This window comes from Eptatretus burgeri, chromosome 1 (genome assembly GCF_056783735.1).
Source record: "Eptatretus burgeri isolate ZD-2024b chromosome 1, Ebu_testis_v1, whole genome shotgun sequence".
Lineage (NCBI taxonomy): Eukaryota > Metazoa > Chordata > Myxini > Myxiniformes > Myxinidae > Eptatretus > Eptatretus burgeri.
Genome location: NC_140961.1, coordinates 1427621 through 1449484, shown reverse-complemented (window position 1 = coordinate 1449484; position 21864 = coordinate 1427621). Strand labels below are relative to the sequence as shown.

General features: G+C 45.8%; 1 protein-coding gene across 5 annotated transcripts in view; it reads right to left on the bottom strand.

Annotated features, from left to right (window-relative positions):
• The window catches only part of LOC147033760 (synaptic vesicular amine transporter-like), a 201397-nt gene that overhangs the window by 64144 nt on the left and 115389 nt on the right, over nt 1-21864 (bottom strand). For all 5 annotated transcript variants that reach the window (XM_085870347.1, XM_085870353.1, XM_085870362.1 and 2 more), the window contains one exon: nt 9268-9311. In XM_085870347.1, coding sequence (XP_085726473.1) covers nt 9268-9311 — 44 coding nt within the window. The remainder of the gene's footprint in view (nt 1-9267; nt 9312-21864) is intronic.

The following is a 21864-nucleotide window of genomic DNA, read 5'->3' as shown; positions in this document are numbered from 1 at the left end:
AGTGAGAGGCCCAAAGACTCAGCTTCATTGTGGGAGATGCCAATGATCTTAAAAGCCCTGGTTTCGACAGCGTGAAGTCGAGAAAGGTGGGAGGCAGGAGCACCAGCCCAGAGGGGAGAGCAGTACTCCATCAGGCTACGGACAAAAGCTTTGTAAGTGGTCAGCAGCTCAAGGGGGCCGAGGAAGGACTTTGCACGACGGAGGATTCCCAGTCGGCGACTGGCTTTTGAGGCGAGGTTGGAAATGTGACTTTCCCAGGAAAGGTCATGGCAGATAGTGAGACCCAGAAGCTTGAAAGAAAAGACTTCTTCCAGAGGATTGTTGAGAAAGTGGATGGGGGGGTTTTGTAAACGGTCCTTTCGAAGAGACATAGTGAGAGTGTGAGATTTGTGTGGATTGAAAGACATGTTCCACGTGTTGGACCAGTTTGTGATTTTATCCAGATCTGCAGTGAGCGAAGAAGCTGCTGCTTGCCGGTCTGAGGGATGACAGATGGTACGGCAGAGGGTGGAGTCATCGGCAAAGAGAAATAGAGGATTTTCCAGAGAGTCCGAGAGATCATTGATGAAAACCAGAAAAAGAACAGGGCCCAGAACGCTACCTTGAGGAACTCCAGCCTGCACAGGAAGAGGGGATGAAAGAACTCCATTTAGGGCCACACGTTGACTGCGACAGGAGAGGAAGTCTGCGAGCCATGAGTGGAGATGGCCTTGAATACCATGGGAAGAGAGTTTGTTGAGTAGGGCAGGGTGCCAGACTGTGTCAAAAGTACGTGATATGTCCAGGGATACGGCTCGGATTTCCTGTCTGGCATTGAGGACCTCCATCCATTGATGGGAGAGCAGTAGCAGCATATCCAGGGTAGAGTGACCTGGTCTGAAACCAAATCTGAAACCAAGTTGATGGAAAGTGAACATTCATTGCAAACTGGGGTTTTAAATTTTTTTAGGTTAGTGATGCGATTGAAGACATTTCTTGAGGGATGCAATTAAGGTTAATTTAGAGAATGGAGAGAAGAAACATCATAACAGTTGGATTTCTTTGACAAGGTATGAAGGAAAGGTCGAATTGACAGCAGTCTGTTGAAATGGGAGAAGAGTCATGCATTTTGATACAGTAATGAGCACCACACGTGTGAAAGAGGAAGATGAAGCACTTTCAGAGATCGTTTTTATAAGTAGTGTTGTTTGAGAGAGTTTTCATCAGATTAGGTAATGGAAATGTTGAAGAAAAAATGGTGAGGTGAATGGTGAATTTGGATCGGTAAACACAGGGGGTGGAAACAGATCACCTGGTTACGGAAGAAGCACCTGGCTACGGGAGGTGTAGAGTCAAAAGTGAATTTATTTATTTTAAATAAGGATTGCGTAACATTCGGAAAAGGAAAGGTTGAAGTAAAATCGTGGAGGTGCATGGTGAATTTGGAACTGTAAACGCACAGTGAAGCTGCTCGGTCAATGAAAAGTATCAGGAAGAGGGTGGAGAGAGACACGTGGTTACAGGAGGTGTCTCGATCGAAAGGTTACAAGGAAGATGATTATTTTTTGATGTATTTTTGAAGAATAGGTAAGATTCGGGAGTGGAAGGTTGTCGGAAGAAATGGTGAAGGTAATGGCGAGAGTGGGTCAGCTCAAGTAGAATAAAGATGGTGTGCCGGCAGGAGGAAGAAGAAGAATGATCAGGACTCGTGGGTATGCAGGGAGAAAGGTAGTTTTTTGTTTTGAATTTAAGCAAGAAACAGAGTGTTCAGTAGGGAGGGATGGGGGCATTGGGAAAGTGGGGAAAATAGGAATTGAAGGTAATCGGGAGAGAATACAAATAAAAACAACCGTACACCAAGAGGGGAAGGATGGGTAGGCCTCAAGGAACCCGGTAAGACAAGGTCGATGAAAACTCGCAAAATAGCATGATTTTTGAAACAAAACCAAACTAGGAACACACAATTACATGTCGGTGAGAAAATATACAGTTAAAACGGGACAGATAACGAATGGAAACTTAACTTTGAGAAAGTCGGCAGAGACCCCTGAGAGAAACCTGCCATTGCTGCAAACCCAGAACCGGAAGTCAAATGCACAGAGCTCCTTCTTGCCCAGTTGTTCAGTTTGGTCGGACGGCCAGCTCGAGGAAGTGTCTGGGTAGTTCCATAATGTTTCCCTTTACTAATGATGGAGCTCACTGTGCTCTTGGGAACTCTCAACTCTCTAGAAATTATTTTACACCCTTCCCCAGATCGATGCCTCCTCACAATTCCATCTCAGAGTTCTCCGGACAGTTCCTTGGACTTCATGGTGGAGTTTCTGCTCTGACATGCACTGTCAACAGTGGGGCCTTATCTAGAAAGGTGTACTTCTTTCTAAATCATGTCCAATCAATTGAATTGGCCACAGATGGAATCCAATCAAGTTGGAGACACATCTCAAGGATGATCAAAGGAAATTGGATGCACCTGAGGTCATTTTGGAGTGTCATAGCAAAGGTGCTGATACTTGATGCAAGATATTTCAGCTTTTTACTTTTCATCAAGTTGTATGAGCCTGGTGTGGCTTAGTGGTTAAGGCGGTGGCTTGGGGTCCTGAGTTCGAGCCCCGCTGGCCACTGAGTTAGCATCAGGGAGGTTGACTCAGCCTGTCATCCTACTGAAGGTTGGCGAAATGAGAACCAGTGAACTGGTAATTATCCCTGCAGGGTCGAAGGCGACTAAAGGCTTGGCATCAGGAAGGGCATCCGGTCATAAAATCATTGCCACAAGAAAGGGTACCATGATTGGAGCCCGCAAAAAGCTGACCCCTGCTCAGGCATAAAGACTTTCAAATGGTGTGATGATGATGACTTTTAATCATTTTGAAAAAATTTCTAAAAACATGTTTTGACTTTGTCATTAGGGGGTATTTTGTGTGGATCGGTGACAAAAAATTATATTTAATCCGTTTTAAATTCAGGCTGTAACAACAAAATGTGACAAAAGTTGAGGGGTGTGAATACTTTCTGAAGTCACCGTATATGTGTGTATGTATGGTTCATACACAGTATTCATCCATCCATTGAGACCATACTCTGTGCAAAGCGTTGGTGCTGCCTTAGCAGTCTTATTAGCTATTGGACCCAATCCTGGATGGGTCACCACTCCGACACAGAATACCAGCAAGCTGGCACTCATCCTCAGAAGGATGACAGTCAGAGTCAACCCCACCTGGTATTAATTCAACAGAAAGGGGGGATTTGAACTTAGGATCCTGGGATCCCAAGCCCATCACCCAAACCATTAAGCCAACACCAGGCATAAATACAGTATGTTCATTACGGTTCACACACACACACACACACACACACACACACACACACACACACACACACACACACACACACACACACACACACACACACACACACACACACACACACACACACACACACACACACACACACACACACACATACACACACACACACACACACGTATATGCACACATGTTAATATCAACCAAATAAGCACACAAATCCGATGACAACACGAACGTCATGCACATACATTATACCAACACATCACCTCCAAACTTGGAGGCATCTGTATGGCACTCAAGCCTTTGCAGACTGAGATTATATTCTTTGGTCATGAATAGACAAAAGCAGAGATGTCGATCCAGATTTCGCCCTTGTGGGCTCATCAGAACAACATACTGCTGATCATTTCTTCATGACCATATTAGGCTCATTAATAAGACAAATTGAGGAAGCAGGGCACAAATCGAGTCCCATCACAGCGCTTGCTGCACGACCTGCCAGCAACAAGTGTCGCCTGCCATGTGAGCACATTGTCTCTGCAGAAGCAATTAGGGGGTGAGGAAATGGGGAAGAGCGAGGAAGTGGGGTGGGGGGGGGTGGGGAGAGCGATGCCTCACCAAACGTCGCTGTACACTCCGGGAGGGGGGGGATGGGAGCGAGGATGATGGGGGAGAGAGAGGAGGCGGGGAAAGTGGAAGTGGGAAGGGGGTTTGGGATGAGGTAAGCATGAGGAGAGAGGGTTCTGGACTTGTGTTTGGTAGCAAGACTTTAGGGGGAAAATGGGTGAGGGGTTCTGGGCTTGTGTTTGGCAGTGGAACTTGTGGGGAAGGGAGTGGGGGGTGGTAGTCCTGGATTGAATGAAATGGGGTATGTTAAAAGAGCACGTTAATACAGGACGTGGAGACCTCTGGGAGATATCCATGGGGGTGTGGGGGTGGGTAGTTGAGAGGAGGTAAGCATGAGGGGACATGGAAGGGAAGACAGCATGAGGGGAGGGGAAGGGAAAGCCGATAAAACGTGCCCAAACAGCAACGCTTCCTTTTTAACCGTCAGGTTCTACATAAAACCAGGTGAGAGCATTTAAAACCCATGCTATCTACCTGCCTGCCTGCATGCATGCGTGCTTACACTTATAGCGACCTTTGCACCCCTCCAGTCGGATCACTCCAAATTTGATTCGTACATGCCACATTCTGGGAAAGCTGTTTTAAATTCAAAACTAAGTCGTCAGTCCTTATCAGTCCCCTTAACAGAGGGGGAAAGGTAGTGGAGGGTGGGGGAGGAGGGATGGGAGAGAGGAAGGGAGAGGGATGGAGAGGGGTGGGAGAGACAAAGTGGGAGATGGGTGGGAGAGAGAAAGCGGGAGAGGGGTGGGAGAGAGAAAGCGGGAGAGGGGTGGGAGAGAGAAAGCGGGAGAGGGGTGGGAGAGAGAAAGCGGGAGAGGGGTGGGAGAGAGATAGAAGAGGTGAGGTGAGGTGAGGTGAGGTAGAGAGGTAGAGAGGTAGAGAGGTAGAGAGGTAGAGAGGAGAGAGGTAGAGAGGTAGAGAGGTAGAGAGGTAGAGAGAGAGGAGAGAGGGAGAGAGGGAGAGAGGGAGAGAGGAGAGAGAGAGAGAGAGAGGGAGAGAGGGAGAGAGGGAGAGAGGAAGAGAGGGAGAGAGGGAGAGAGGGAGAGAGGGAGAGAGGGAGAGAGGGAGAGAGGGAGAGAGGGAGAGAGGGGGAGAGGAAGAGAGGTAGAGGAGTGTAGAGTGAGAGAGGGGGAGAGTTAGAGAGTGGGAGAGGGAGAGAGAGAGAGAGAGAGAGAGAGAGAGAGAGAGGTAGAGAGAGAGAGAGAGAGAGAGAGAGAGAGAGAGAGAGAGAGAGAGAGAGAGAGCAAAAAGGGGGGGGGATCTGAGAGGGGGAGGCAGAGTAGTCCAGGAGCTAGGTGACTTTTATTCAACATGGAAGGTGCAGATGTTTAAGGGTGCCAGTGGTGTAGAGTAGGGTTGGCAGATCCCAGAAACCCAATTCTTAAGTTGCGCCAGTGGTGGGTGTGGTAGGCGGTGCCACCCAAATCCAAGATGGCTGTTTCGATATAGGCTAAAACCAATATTGTCATACATCAAGTAATACTAGGTCGATTCCAATGATCTTGGGATGCATTCTGATAGTTTTGGGTATGCCCAATCTAATGGAGAGGGTGTCATTATCATCCAAGGTCAATGTCATGAGATAAAGGTCAATATCATAGGTTTTTGGCCAATTTTATGCCCGTTTGATCTTGACCCCTTGATTCAAGGTCAAATCTGATGACATGAATGATTCCCCTTACATGATTTCCTACAAGTGCCTAAAGTGCAAATACCAATCCAGTGTCATTTGACAGGGTAAGTACATTGAATGAAAAAATATAATCTTAAGGTCCACGCTCACTGACCCGATCGACCCCCAACCTGCCTCTGACCGGCCCACCCAGACTGCCCCCCCAAGCATCTGGTCGGGGACAGTCGACTATGCTCGGATGCGGTCGTCGAGTTTTCAACATGATCAAAATTGTGGGGTTGGTTGGGTAGGTCGGGTGTCATTAACCCTCTCCTCTGGGCCTCTCCTCATGCCCTCTCCTCCCCCTCTCTTGGAGGAGAGGAGGAAAGGGAGAGGAGAGGGAGGAGGAAAGGGAGAGGAAAGGGATAGGAGAGGGAGGAGAAAATGGGGGAGGAGAGGCTGGGATGAGGAGAGGCCAGGATGAGGAGAGGCCAGGATGAGGAGAGGGGATGAGGAGAGGGGATGAGGAGAGGCCAGGATGAGGAGAGGGGATGTGGAGAGGGGGAGGAAAGGGGTGGAAAGGGGGTGGAAAGGGGGTGGAGAGCAAGGAGGAAAGAGGGAGGAGAGGCTGGGACGAGGAGAGGCCGGGAGGAGAACCTGGGAGGAGGAGAGGGGAAGAGGAAGGAGAGGAAAGAGGACTGGCCTCCGACCTGCCAGACCTGCCCCTGACCTCCCTCGACCTGCCAGATGTGGCAGTCGGTCCAGTCTGGGGCCAGTCGGCCCAGGTCGGGCAGGTCGGTGGGGCAGTTCGAGTGGGCCGGTCGGGGGCAGATATGGCCAGTGGGCGAGGGCCTTAAGAATAGGATTTGTGATGGAAAGCTTACCTAAGGACAAGGTTAGATTTATAGGTATGGCAGATTTTACATATATAGTTCATTTGTAACCATTACATTCAGTCATTATCACGAAGTGTAGATCTAGTGACTTGGCATTTTATATAATTTTGTACTCATCAAAAATGTGTTCTGATTTGAAAATATGAGTCTTAAAAAAAGAAGAAGAAAAAATTAATTTTAAAATAAATTTATTTTGACCACCTGCATGAATTTTTCTGGAAAAGAAACAAATTGTTAATTGATATGGTTTGCATGACAATGCCCCACTACAATCTGTTTCTACATATTACCTAACCTATTTACCACCACCATGCATATATACATACAGAACTAATCTACCACTTTCTATAAATTTAGGGATGTATTTTATCTATCACCACCATGGATATGCATAATTGACTAATTAAAATAAAACCCACATTGAGAAAATTCTGTTTTTATACTGACTGACAGGGTTGGTTTAAGTTCAATGAATGGTATTGTGTTGTCAGAGTTAGTCTTCATCTGAGGATAGACAGTCTTCATCTGATGAAGACACATTGAGGTCATCATCAGAGCTTTCTTGATGTGAGTGATCCTCTTCCTCTGGAACCAGTGACTCTGGAAACTGTTGACCATCAAACCAAATGATTTCATACTGCTCTTCATGCAACTCCCAGCCATCATTTGAAGATGGATGCTGATTTAATTCTGATAAATCAGCATTGGCCCACATCTTTGCTACAAATGATGACCGTTATATGTGTTGGGAAATTTCTGATTCGCAGGGAGGAATCATGCTACCATCAATTCCCTTCAGCTTTGCTTGTGCATTCCGAGATCTAGCTTTTGGTCCATACGCCTTTTCAAAGACATTATAGACATTATAGCGATGGTAATTCAGTGACATGACTTTTCCCTTAGCCCCATACATCTGAGCTGTATATGTCTTTAGGATTTATATGTCCGGGTCAGTCAGTGAACCTCCAGCCATTTGTGAAAATGCTAATGCTTATGGCTGTTTGACCTTGACCCCTTGATTCAAGGTCAAATCTGATGGCATGAAATGATTCCCCATACATGATTTCCTATTAGTGCCAAATACATGCCTAAGCCCTCAGACCAATATTTAAAACAATACAGGGACTATTTAAAAAAAAGGGGGGGGGACCCATTCCCAGAAATGGAGGAATTCCCCCTTTAGTCCAAAAATAGTCAAATGTCCGATCTATTTTGCACTAGATTTCTTATTTCCTCATAAAAACATTCCATTTTGTTAGTTATACATGTTCTTGGTACTGTTATGCATTATATTTATACATTATTTCATGTGGAAAGTCTTTAAAATGTTCAAAATCTTACCTTATTTGTTGTTGCCAAGTTGCTGGAACTCTGCATGACACTTGAATTTGTCAGAAATTTGTCACATGACATAAGGGGTTGATCCCAAATCGATTTATAGCTTACTTTAATATGCCTATAACTATTTAAATACTTATCTGAGAGCTTAGGTATGTATTGGGCACAAAAAGGAAATCATGTATGGGGAATCATTTCATATCATCAGATTTGACCTTGAATCAAAGGGTCAAGGTCAAACAGGCATAAAATTGACCAAAAACTGTGATATTGACCTTTATCTCATGACATTGAACTTGGATGATAATGACACCCTCTCCATTAGATTGGGCATACCCAAAACTATCAGAATGCATACCAAAATCATTGGAATCGGCCTAGTATTACTTGATGTATGACAATATTGGTTTTAGCCGATATCGAAACAGCCATCTTGGATTTGGGTGGCGCCGCCTACCACACCCACCACTGGCGTAACTTAAGAATTGGGTTTCTGAGATCTGCCAACCCTACTCTACACCACTGACACCCTTAAACATCTGCACCTTCTATGTTGAATAAAAGTCACCTCGCTCCTGCTCTAGAGGGGTGGGGGAGAGAGAGGAAAAGGGGTGATTTTGTCACAGGTTGTGACCACATAACAGTGCAGTCATTCTTGTCAATGCCATGATGACATTGATAGATGTCATGCCCCATTGTCTCCTTTTTACCCCTGCCCCTCAAGAAAGCTCAGAAATTGGTTCAAATCTTAGCTGTGAGTTACGAGTCCCTCTCCCAGCAGTGGCAGTTTTTGGTTTGTAAGACTTGCACAGATAAATAGCATTAGCTCCTCTCCAGGCAAGCTGTTTGAAATTCAAAACTAAGCTGTCAGTCCTGAGCAGTCCCCTTAACAGAGGGGGAAAGGTGGGGGGGGGTGGAATGGTGGGGGAGGAGGGGTGGGAGAGAGAGAAAGAGAAAGAGAAAGAGGAGAGAGAGAGAGAGAGAGATAAAGATAGAGATAAAGATAGAGATAAAGATAGAGATAAAGATAGAGATAAAGATAGAGATAGAGATAAAGATAGAGATAAAGATAGAGATAAAGATAGAGATAAAGATAGGAGAGATGGAGAGATGGAGAGATGGAGAGATGGAGAGATGGAGAGATGGAGAGATGGAGAGATGGAGAGGGAGATAGAGATAGAGATAGAAAGAGTTACTTCAGGAAATTTATCTTTAATATGATAAATCTGTTGTGGAGGTCTGTGGTGGAGGACCTAAATGATCTGAGGTCCATGGGGGAGCTTGTACAAAAATCACGTCCAGTACAATGATATCAAAGCACCTTTACATGAATTACAATTTTTATTGTCGACAAGAGACCGGTCAACATAGCATATGGGATTTGAATTTGGAATCCTAGGTAGCATCATGAGCTGGGATTCCAAAGGAATGTAAAACGGAGCAACCCTATAATGAAATACGAATGTCTGTTTTTCCAAGTACATAAAACAAAACACCTCGTCAGGCCTACCTCTGCTTCAGTCTTTGCTGGATGGAGGACAAGCATCTGCAGAACTTTCACAGAAGTGGAAAGGGAAAGAAACAAATTATAAACAAGTGAAATCATGAGTAACATTGAGCTGCATCTATCTATAATTTCAGCAATGTGTGTGTGTGTCTCTGTGACCGCTGTTTCTTGACAACCACTGGTCTGATCTGATTGAAACTTGCCAGGTATATTGCTGGGGACCTGAGTATGTGCCTTTTCAAGGTTTGATATTAATCAGACAAATGCTTCCCAAGTTATGGCCATTTATTTACCAAACCAATGAAAGGACATGTTGCTGCAGCCATGTATTTACCAAACCAATGACAGGACACGTTGCTGCGTCGGCGTGGCCGATAGGGAAAGGGCGCCTTAGTTTCCGTGGCGTAGGAGTGGCAATGGTCAATGGCAGCGAATATCATGGCCAGCAAAGACAGTGAGGTAAACTTGATTTTAATTTGGATTTTTATTAACTCTGTGAGTGTAAGTATCACAGCAGTTGTTACTTCAATGAAAGCGATAATTAGTGGAATGCATGTGAACATTCCGTACGGGCACGCACTACTTCCGGATAGTGATGACTGACTGTATTCTAATAATTTCTCGATTTCTTATGCGCATTTATAGATAAACACAATGCCCCAATCGAGTCGTCGTTTACGAGAGCGAAGGAATGGCCTGTGTGTTTGTTTGAAAGTTTGTTTGTTGTTGTTGTTGGTTTGCACGTACGGCCATGCACGTACAGGCAAGCGAGAGCGAAGGAACGGCCTGTGTGGTTGTTGTTTCTCGCACACGGTTTGAAATTTTTTTTTTTTGCACGTACGGCCACACACGTACGGCCATGCACGTACGGGCAGGAACTCGTTTATTAAATAGACCGAATGATCATCCTCATGGAGGTTCATCGCATTAGAAAATAATCACATGAAAAGATCATTGAATATCCCCATTGGTCACATGTTGACCATAACACTAGTGAACCGATCAGTTTCATTGCTTGTTGGGGCAGGATCAGGACCCAGGAGGCTGAGGAAACCAAAGGCATTTCCCAATGCTTGAAGTTGTTCCGGATCTGGAAACCATGTGCAAACAACATACAGGTGTCCCAAAAGTCAGTTATCCCGTTAAGTACATGTGAGACAGGTCCCTTCCTTTTGTCTCGTGGGAGAATCAAAGGCGTGCGTTGCGATTTATTTTAGTTAGGTTATTAAATCTTCACACAAACAAACCAACAACCTGCTATTGAACAAGCGCTTCACTCGCCAAAAGGCGCTGTCACACCATGACGATTTAGCCAGCAATGGCAACGTATAAAAATGTATGTAAAACGTTGGTGTACGCTGAAATTTTGATGATTTTTTTTTTTTAAGTTTTGGTCGTATTCATAACGTGTTGGTCGTATGCATAACATATTGTTACGAATTTGTGAATTCGATTGCACACAACATACAGGCTCCTTTAGTCAGCTATGTCGATAAGTGCTCGTTCCCGAGATAGCTCACCTTCCATTGTTTAAATGTTCAGAAATCGATTAGATGTGCTGCGGATCGATTTGGTAGTTAGGGAGCGAACAATGGAGACATCCCTCCCCCTCTTCTGCGAAGAGCAAGAAGAACCCTGCCGTCCCGTGACTCATGATGTCAACAACTCCCTCCCACCCGTGGTTGAGCGGGGGATGGAGCACGAGGGCATGAGTCATGAGTCACTCCGGGAGCGGGAGAAGGATAAGAGGAGATCTTTTCTTTTGGTCGTGGGCAGAGTTGGAGAAGGGGAGTTGGAGTAGTAAGCTTTTTGCTTCGGAGAGAGTAGTCGTTTAGCAGACCGTTGGGTCCTGCTTGGCTTGCGTTAGGGTTGAGAGCTTCGGAAGCTTTTTGCTTCGGCTGGCTCAGTGAGCTTCAGCTGAGGCCTGGCCCGGGAGGAGGCTTTTTGCTTTGGTGGTTCAGTGAGCTTCGGCTTCTGCTTCGCTCGGGACAGCTTTTTGCTTCGAGCTGCTTTGCTTGGAGGAGAGTTGAGCTGGTCGCTCGGCTCGATCTGCGAGTGGTGGCTTCTTCTTCTTCTTGGTTCGTGGAGCTCTTTGTTCTCCATTTTGGTTCCCGGCTTGGTGCGACTCGTCGACCTTTTCTTGGAGGTGGTTCCTCGGGGAAGCGATGCATCGACGGGAAGGATCGGCGCCTCGTCTCACCAGCACGTGTTGAGAAGCGCGGGAGGTGGTTCCTCGGGGAAGCGACGCATCGACGGGAAGGATCGGCGCCTCGTCTCACCAGCACGTATTGAAAAGCGCGGGAGGATTTGCGGGAGCTCGGGAAGGATCGCAGCTCACGGCGATTGGATCCAGCTCACTCTCGCTGGAGTGAGAGGATCCAGCTCACTCTCGCTGGAGGGTCCGAATAACTTGAAGACCACACGAGGTGGAGAGGGTCGAGATAGGTTCTGGGTTTCAGCTCACCTGTCCTCCGAGCTGGAGCCCGTTAATAAAGGCCTCTGCCACCATTTCTTGTGTGTGTGTGTGTGTGTGTGTGTGTGTGTGTGTGTGTGTGTGTGTGTGTGCGCACGCGCGCGCGTACGTGTGTCCGTGGGCCCGTTTAATAAGTAGGAAATTGTTAAGTGCTTTGTGTGCTGTAAATGTTTGCATTGCATTTTGTATAGACGGTCGTAGTTCTTTTGTCGTGCTTTTGTTGCTTGTATAATTGCATACGTGTTTTGCCTTGTTCAATTGCGTACATGCTTTATTATAATAAATGTCCTTGTGTGAATGTAACCTGTTCATTGCATCCATTCCCTCATTGAACTGCCCCATCTTGCACTCGGAATATAGTTGGTTTTTAAATAGCCGGTAAAGTGATCGGGTCCAACGGGACTGCACGATAATACCCTGCTCGGTTATCCCAAAAGAAAGCGAGCTGCTTAAGCGGCTTGTTTCCAAGCGGTCCCGTTGAGGTACAATCTCTCGGTAACCTACCGCGCGAATAATTAGGTAAATCGAAGATTTGGCGATAGGACCCTGTTTTGTACGTCGTGAAATTTCAAGCATGCTGAAAATTTTACGATGTACTCGCCGTATGGCTCACACGTTCCGCTACGCTGGGAATAAGTTGTCGGCACAATATGCGATCGTTGACACACGTCGACACAAGTTCCTTGTAAGTTACTCATAAGTCGAAACACGTCGAGGTAATGTTTAGCATACCCGAAACTTATTTTCTCTGTCAAGGCACATTTTCTTTTTTTCTCCTTGGCACGTGACGTGATATCTGAAGTTATTGTTGTTTTTTTTTTTTTTGTCTATCACGAATTTTAAAATATATTCGGACATTTGCTTTTAAGTTTCGACGTCGAAGTGACAACATCCTCAAACAGAAAATATTCACAGAGGAGGAACTAAGAATAAGACATGAGCAAACTGAAGAGGCAATCGGACGTGACGTAACGGCACATGACGAAATATCGGAAGTTATTGTTGTTTTTGTTTTTTTTTAACGCTGCCAATACGCCATTATATGGTAGCTGTAAATTAGAAACACGTTCAGTAAGTTCTGTGGTCGTCCGGAAGACGTCAATCAAATATGCCTACATACGTCAATATGTGTTGGAGGTACGTTACACATAGGTTCACAGCACGTTACTCATAGGTGAGAAATCAGTTTTGGGTACGCTAAGCATTACCTTGATGTGTTTCGACTTATGAGTAACTTACAAGTTACGTGGTGCCTCCACGTGTGTCAACGATCTTATAACGTGCCTCAAAGTGTGTCAACAATCGTGTAACGTGCCTACAACACGTTACTCATAGGTTATAAATAAGTTTCGGGTACGCTAATCATTACCTCGACGTGTTTCGACTTATGAGTAACTTACAAGGAACGTGTGTCGACGTGTGTCAACTATCGCATGACGTGCCTACAACTTATGGCCAGCGTAGCGGAACGTGTGAGTAATACGCTGGCATACGTCGTAAAATTTCAAGCATGCTAAAATTTGAGGACAACGGCAAAGTACAACGATGAAAGCCAGCGTACTACGACGTATGGCAGTGTTTTTGAGCGTGCTCATAACGTATACAAACTTACCCATAACGTATTTGACGTGTGCCGGCGTTTTAGCCCAATTTTGCATACGTCAGGCATACATTGGCTAAATCGTCAAGGTGTGACAGGTCCTTTACCGGCAACTCGCTGTCCGAGGCAGAATCTCTGGCAGTTCCTTCTCGACTTCCACAAACTTTGTAACTTCTTTTTGACGAGTATGGGCATGCGTGGAGTAGGGGTGGGGTTTTCCAGCATGGCCGAAACCCCGCCCAGAAAGGTCGGACCCATGGGAGCCCCGTCCAATCAGGGCAGACAATGACGTCTGTTCCACCGAGCCCCGTCCCGTTTGGGGAGGTCCATAAAAGTTGTGACGCCATCCTCAGAAAAGAGTTTGTTGGTTCTGAAGAAGTTTGTTGGTACTTAGCTGGGAGGTTTGAGTGCTGAGAGAGTTTGTTGGTTATGAAGAAGTTTGTTGGTCCTTGGCTGGGAGGTTTGAGTGCTGAGAGAGTTCTGCGTGGGGCGTTCGTTGGAGCTTTGCTGGGTCTTGTCCGTGACCCTGATTCCCACCCTGGGACTCCGACCACTCGAGTCGAGTTGCTCCGCGGGCACGAGCCCCACGCGTATGACCGTGGGCCGAGCTGCACGACTATTGGCAGGTGCCGCACCGCAGAGCACTCCCTCCCTTCAACGTGTAGCTACCCACATGAACTGCGACCCCCAGCTCGTCTCTCCCTCTCCAGCTGCGAGGGTTTTTCAATAAATCGTCTGAGTGTGCGTATGATGTGTGTGGGCCCGTCTTGTAAGTAGAAACTGTTTAAGTGCTTGAATCCTTGTAAATCTTGCTTGCATATCCGCGATAAGTCTTACCCTGTGTCTCTTCTTTATTTGTAAATAAAACAATTGAAGAAATGTTCCCAGTTCGTTTCCATCCTTTCTTGCATTGGTCCAGCATGGTTCGGGTCTGAGTTTTAGCCGGGTTTTTATACCTGATAATCCGTTCATCCCAGCCGGCATGGCTTTGACAGTTTCCGCTCGGCTGCACCCAAACTGGAGTTGGTAGTCGGTAGTTGGAACTTTACCGCAGTCGGTAGAGTGACCCGGTTCGAGCAAGACGTGCCGAGGGCATGGTTTCCCCGGGAGTCGAAATCGCATAGTTAATGAGGTAAATTGGTTCCACATAAAAAGACCCTATGCTACGCGGTTGAAATATTGGCGACCACGGTCGGTTCTGTGACCCGCCGCCTCACGGAGTTATCCGGAGCGATGGCCGACAATTCCGGTGGGGATCGACGTAACTTTCCCCACCGAGCGGTCGTTCTCGCCACCGGACCTCCGGCCCGCAATAAAGTAATCAAAAGGGAGCAACACCTCTTCTTATTTAAAAATAATTACAAGCCTAATGACAGGTTTCATCTGCAATGCCAGGTGCAATCAACCACCACTCACCACCCAATCATAAACACACTGCAACTACACAAATCTAAATACATTTTGATCATAGAAATTTTCACTGTATTTAAGAGGCTTTCAAAAGTTCAGTCCAACACATGCTAACATTTTGTTTTTTCGTCTGTGTATAAGTATATGTAATGAATAGGTACTCTGTATCCCTGCGTGTCAAAAGAGGCGACGACAGGGTTGGTGTCAGAAAGGGAATCGGCCATAAAAAAAACATTGCCTCAAAAAGGGAACCATGATAGAAGATTGTCATGGGACACGCAGGGCTAACCCCTGCTCCAGCAGGGAAAAATGGCCTTAAAATTTTTGTGTGTTTCAGTATACTCGTATGTGATGAGCAAGAAAAATATTGTCGCGGAGCTGTCGGTTCAGGTTAATCCCCCCTGCCCCAAATTGTGGTGACGGGTGGTTAACACCACCAGCCAGAGAGCCGAGCGTTTTTTTTTTTTCCTTATTAGGAGGTGGACACGTTGATCCTCGGAGATTATAATGCGCGTTGGAGGGGTGGGGCGCAATGGCGCAGTGACAGAGGCACAGATGGATGCACAGGGTGGTTTATACTCGAACCCGATGACAAATACACGGACACAGCAACTTAATATAAGTGGATTTATTGAAAATAGACAAATATGAACAAAGGACAATAATCAGAATATAATAATATGTGAGGTAAACTAAAGTCGAAGTTGAGGCGCCTCCACACACAGACTGAAATACAGACATGGGGAAACAAAATTAAAGCAAATCCTTCCTTCATTTTGGCACTTAGCTTGGTCCAGAGATGGTCTTAATGGAACATGGAATTGAGGCGCTTCAATTTGCACGTGTAGACAGGCACAAAAATGGCACCAAGTCGCTCTCTTGTAGCGGGAACGTTTTTCACATCATATATACATAAATGTATATATATATATATATATATATATATATATATATATATATATATAAATGTATGTGTATATAAATGTATGTGTATATAAATGTATGTGTATATAAATGTATGTGTATATATATATATATATATATATATATATATATATATATATATATATATATATATATATATATATACACACACACACATATATCTTCTTCTTTCGGCTGCTCCCGTTAGGGATCGCCACAGCGGATCATCCGTATGATCCGCATAGTGATTTGGCACATGTTTTACGCCGGATGCCCTTCCTGACGCAACCTTGGTCGCCTCTTACGACACAGGGATATGGTACACCTATTTTAACCGGGGTATACACCGGCCCAGTACACTGGTACTCATTTCGCCGACCTCGGAAGGATGACAGGCTGAGTCAACCCTCTGGTGTATTAATTCAGTGGCCCAATGGGGCTTGAACTCAGGACTTTTTGGATCCCAAGCCACTGCCCGAACCACTGCGCCAACACCAGGCTACATATATATATATACATATATATATATATATATATATATATATATATATATATACACATACATATATATATATATATACACATACATATATATATATATATATATATATATATATATATATATATATATACACATACATATATATATATATACACATATATATATATATATATATATATATATATATATATATATATATATATATATATATATATATATATATATATATATATATATATATATATATATATATATATATATATATATATATATATATATATATATATATATATATATATATATATATATATATATATATATATATATATATATATATATATATGTTACGGAAATGGCCCTTAGTTGGCTAAGAAATATAGGATTAGCTCAGATCCCCCATTAAATGCGTGTTTAGCCAGGCTGTTCGGTAAAATCGACGTTACATGTGTGTCGCGAGATGTCACAGGCTGTTATTTGTTTGTGCAGTGGTGGTGTGCCGAGGGCTTCTTCTTCTTCCTTCCCCTCTCCGGACGAGTGGCCAAAAAGAGGAAGTAAAACTAAGGGGAGGAGTTTTGTCGGCTTCGTAAAGAGGAGGAGCCGGTGGGCAGCGAACGAAGAACTCTTGGAGTAGTTCAGTTTTGGGGAACAGTCGGTTTTGAGGCTTGCTCGGGCTTCGAGGTGAGAAGAAAAGAAAAAGGTGGAAAAGAACTGAGAGGACCTGGCTGCTGTGTGAGTCTGGAGTCGGCTTCGAGAGGAGGTGATCAACAGGTTCCACCTGCGTCTAACGACGGAGCCTCTCGCAGTCCCGACTCACCTCACGGCTCGATGACGCTTTGGAACCCCATGGACCCAGCCTGCCGGAGCCCGGCACCCCGATTTGGCCTTGTCTGGTGAACAGGCCAGGCCTGGACTTGGATGCTGGACCTTGAGAGAAATCAGCTGAAACCCATCGTCGATCTGACGGTCTGGTGCAGTCGACCTCGCGGGGTTTGAATGCGCCGAGACTGCGTGCGCTGCCGGGAGCAAGAGTACGACCCCTCCATTTCTCCACGCGGCGTGTTCGAGCTTGGGGCTCGAATCCGTGGACATCAGCTTGTTACGAGCGACATTTGTGCTTTTGACACTTTCCGCTCGTCCATAAAACATCACCAAGTACTCTGTCTTGTCTGCTTGTTGTCTAAGGTATATCTCGGTAGGGACCCCCTCGAAACCCGTAATCCATAGTTCCCGAGTTAAGAACGGGTTATAGATTAATTAAAACATTGTCGTGAATATTTTGCTTGTGTTGTGTTCCCCGATGTTCCCCAATAAATCTGGTTGATTCGTATGAAGTTGCCGCTATGGATTAATTCGTGTCGCGTCGAGGAACGATTCGTTCGATTGGTAAATAAAACCAAAATGCTTACAGACTGGCAGAAAACGCTCGGCATCTGACAAAACCAGTCTGTAATGGGGGTCTATTTCACCAACTGGTAAGGTCCAGGATTACGTTGGTATCGCGATTGAAGACGCGTGACCCGAGGCATGTGCTGAGCCAGCCGGCGGTATAAACATCAGAGATGGCGTTGGCGAGGGTGGCGCCAAGAGTCGGTCGAGAATCCCGCCACCCCGGATCCGCATCAATATATATATATATATATATATATATATATATATATATATATATATATATATATATATATATATATATATATATATATATATATATATATATATATATATATATATATATATATATATATGCCTGGTGTTGGCGCAGTGGTTAGGGCAGCGGCTTGGGATCCAAAAGGCCCTGAGTTCAAGCCCCGTTGGGCCACTGAATTAATACACCAGGGGGTTGACTCAGCCTGTCATCCTTCCGAGGTCGGCGAAATGAGTACCAGTATACTGGGCCCGTGTATACCCCGGTTAAAATAGGTGTACCATATCCCTGTGTCGTAAGAGGCGACCAGGGTTGCGTCAGGAAGGGCATCCGGCGTAAAACATGTGCCAAATCACTATGCGGATCATGCGGATGATCCGTTGTGGCGACCCCTAACGGGAGCAGCCGAAAGAAGAAGAAGAAGATATATATATATATATATATATATATATATATATATATATATATATATATATATATATATATATATATATATATATATATAAATAAATATATTTGGTTACGAATCTCCGCCCGCCCGGTGTGTGAACGACTGCTTTTCACTAATAGTAGCCGCTCGCCCACCGGACGGACAATTCAGTCGTGACTTTCTGGAACAACGCCAGAAACCAGTCACGGGTGGGTTTTTAATCCCACCACGGCCCAGTCCGTATTCTACCCACGCGAAATAGGGTCAATCGCCAAATATCGTTATACCTAAGTACCCACGCGGGTAACCTACCGAGGGACCATACCTCGGCGAAGGCCTGCTTGGACACGAACCGCTTAACTGGTTCGTTCCGTTCTGGGATAACCGAGCGGGTATTATCGCCAGACCTCGCCGGACCACCCGATTCTATTTATCGGTTATTTAAAAACCAACTGTTGTCCCGAGATGCAATATGGCGTTCCAATGGGGGGAAAAGGACATGACGAACGTGTTAACATTCACACAAGCACATTTATTGTTTTCCACACGTATACAAACAATCATGCAGTCATGCAGGTATGGAATCGAATAAAGCGAAAGTAAAGGGTGCTTCGACCGTCTATAAGCAATTATGTACAGCCACTTATCCAGTTTTTACTTACAAGACACTGCGCCACAACATGCATTCGAAAGCAAAATCCAAGGAAAAGACCACCCCCACAGACAGGGGAGTCAGACTGGGCCCATAGACCTTTATGGCGTGCGACTTGGCAGACCGAACGAGTCCCACGAGACCGTTGCAGGTTACCTGTACCCTCGTGGCACCTTGTGGTGTGAGCCTCGACGTCTGTCCCCACAGCAGATAGTGAAGCCGCGGCTGAGTTCGGGCCTTCCGCGTGGCCGGCGAGCTCTCTCCGGCTCTCCTTACACGAACGCGCAGGTTCGCGCAACACAGCTGGCAGAGCGGCGCCTCCAGTCCGCGTCCCTCCACGACGCCCGGACTCTCCACTGACTCCAACGAATGGGTCGCTCCACGGACCGCTTCACCACAGACCAAGACCAAGACAGACAGAAGACCACGAGCCACCTACTCTCTCTTCGCGGCCGCTCCATGCGCCCTTTTATTCCTCCTCGCTTATCGCCCTGCCCTCCTTCTAGCTCCTGCGGGAAGCTTCCAGAAAGGAGGCGTTACGCAGTTCCAACGCCTCGCCCCTATGAACCGACCAATGACGAACGATCTCCCCCTTGTGGCGCGCAGTAAAAACAGGTGGGAAAATCCACGCACCATCGGAATACCTTCTTCTTTTTCATGGTGTTACTGGAATCCCTTGTTCCTTTTCCTTGGTAGAGACGGTTTTACAAGCGGAGTGGGTTGTAGTGTGGTTTATGGAGAAGGTGAATGGTAGTTGGCGGAGCGGGGAAGGTGGTTAGGTGATTGGTGTAAATGTGGTATGGCGTTGTGGTTGAGGTGATGAGGATGTTGTGGTTTGTTGAGAGGCGCATGTGGTTGTGGTGGTGGGAGGATGGTGGGTCTGAAGCGGTTGTTTGACAGCGATGTTGGTGGTGGTGGTGGTGGGGTTGTGCTTGGTGGTTGTTGTGAAGCGGTTGATGAGAGTTATGTTGGTGGCTGGTCCAAAATAACGATAGTAAAGAAAAATGGCTGTCTCAAAGATCACAGCCCTGTGACACGAATAATTCCCATTAAACAATGGTGGGGAAATCTAACTGAACACAGACTAATCGATATAACTCAACTAAGGACCTTTATGGTGTTCTGCGAATTTCCACAGCCGGAACAATATATATATATATATATATATATATATATATATATATATATATATATATATATATATATATATGTATATATATATGTGTATATATCTTCTTCTTCCTCTTTCGGCTTGCTCCCGTTAGGGGTCGCCACAGCAGATCAACCGTCTCCATTTCGCTCCATCCTCCACATCTTCCATTGACACTCCAACCACCCGCATGTCCGCCCTCACCGTATCCATAAACCTCTTCTTTGGCCTTCCTCCTCCTGCCTGGCGGCTCCATCCTCAACATCCTTCTCCCGATATACTCCGCTTCCCTCCTTTGCACATGTCCAAACCATCTCAATCTCGACTCTCTCACTTTGTCTCCAAACCGTCCGACCTGCGCTGTCCCTCTAATATACTCATTTCTTATCCTATCCATCGTCGTCACTCCCAACGAGAATTGCAGCATCTTTAACTCTGCCACCTCCAGCTCTGCTTCCTGTCTTTTTGTTAGCGCCACCGCCTCCAAACCATACAACGTAGCTGGTCTCACTACCATCTTATATACTTTCCCCTTCACTCTTGCAGCTACCCTTCTGTCACAAATCACTCCTGCAACTCTTCTCCAACCACTCCATCCTGCCTGCACTCTCTTTTTCACTTCTCTCCCACACTCTCCGTTACTTTGGACAGTTGATCCCAAGTATTTAAACCCATCCACCTTCCCCACCTCAACTCCTTGCAACCGCACCATACCACCACCCTCCCTCTCATTTACGCACATGTACTCCATCTTACTCCGACTGACTATCATTCCCTTTCTCTCCAGTGCGTACCTCCACCGCTCGAGGCTCGCCTCAGCCTGCTCCCTACTCTCCCCACAGATCATGATGTCATCCGCGAACATCATAGTCCATGGGGACTCCAGTCTGATCTCGTCCGTCAACCTGTCCATCACCATTGCAAACAGGAAAGGGCTCAGAGTCGATCCTTGGTACAATCCCACTTTTACCTTAAACCGGTCCGTCATTCCTACCGCACACCTCACCGCTGTCACACTGTCCTCATACATATCCTGCACGATCCTCACATACTTCTCCACCACTCCCGACTTCCTCATACAATACCACAACTCCTCTCTTGGCACCCTATCATAAGCTTTCTCTAAATCCAGAAACACACAACATAACTCCTTCTGGCCTTCCTTACACTTCTCCATTAACATTCTCAAAGCAAACATTGCATCAGTGGTGCTCTTTCCTGGCATAAACCCATATTGCTGCTCACAGATCATCACCTCTCCTCTCAACCGAGCTTCCACTACTCTTTCCCACAACTTCATGGTGTGGCTTAACAACTTTATCCCTCTGTAATTTCCACAGCTCTGCACATCACCCTTATTCTTGAAAATCGGAACCAGTACACTTAATCTCCACTCCTCCGGCATCCTCTCACTTTCCAAGACTTTATTAAACAATCTGGTTCACAACCCCACTGCCATCTCTCCTAAGCACTTCCATGCCTCCACTGGTATACCATCTGGGCCAACCGCCTTTCCACTTTTCATCTTCTTCATAGCAGTCCTCACTTCATCCTTACTGATCCACCCCACTTCCAGATTCACTATCTCCACCTCTTCCAACCTTCTCTCTCTCATTTTCTTCATTCATCAGCTCCTCAAAGTACTCCATCCACCTTCTCAACACACTCTCCTCGCTCGTCAGCACATTCCCATTTGCGTCCTTTATCACCCTAACCTGCAGCACATCCTTCCCAGCTCGGTCCCTCTGTCTTGCCAATCGGTATAAATTCTTTTCCCCTTCCTTTGTATCCAACTTCTCATGCAGCTCGTCATATGC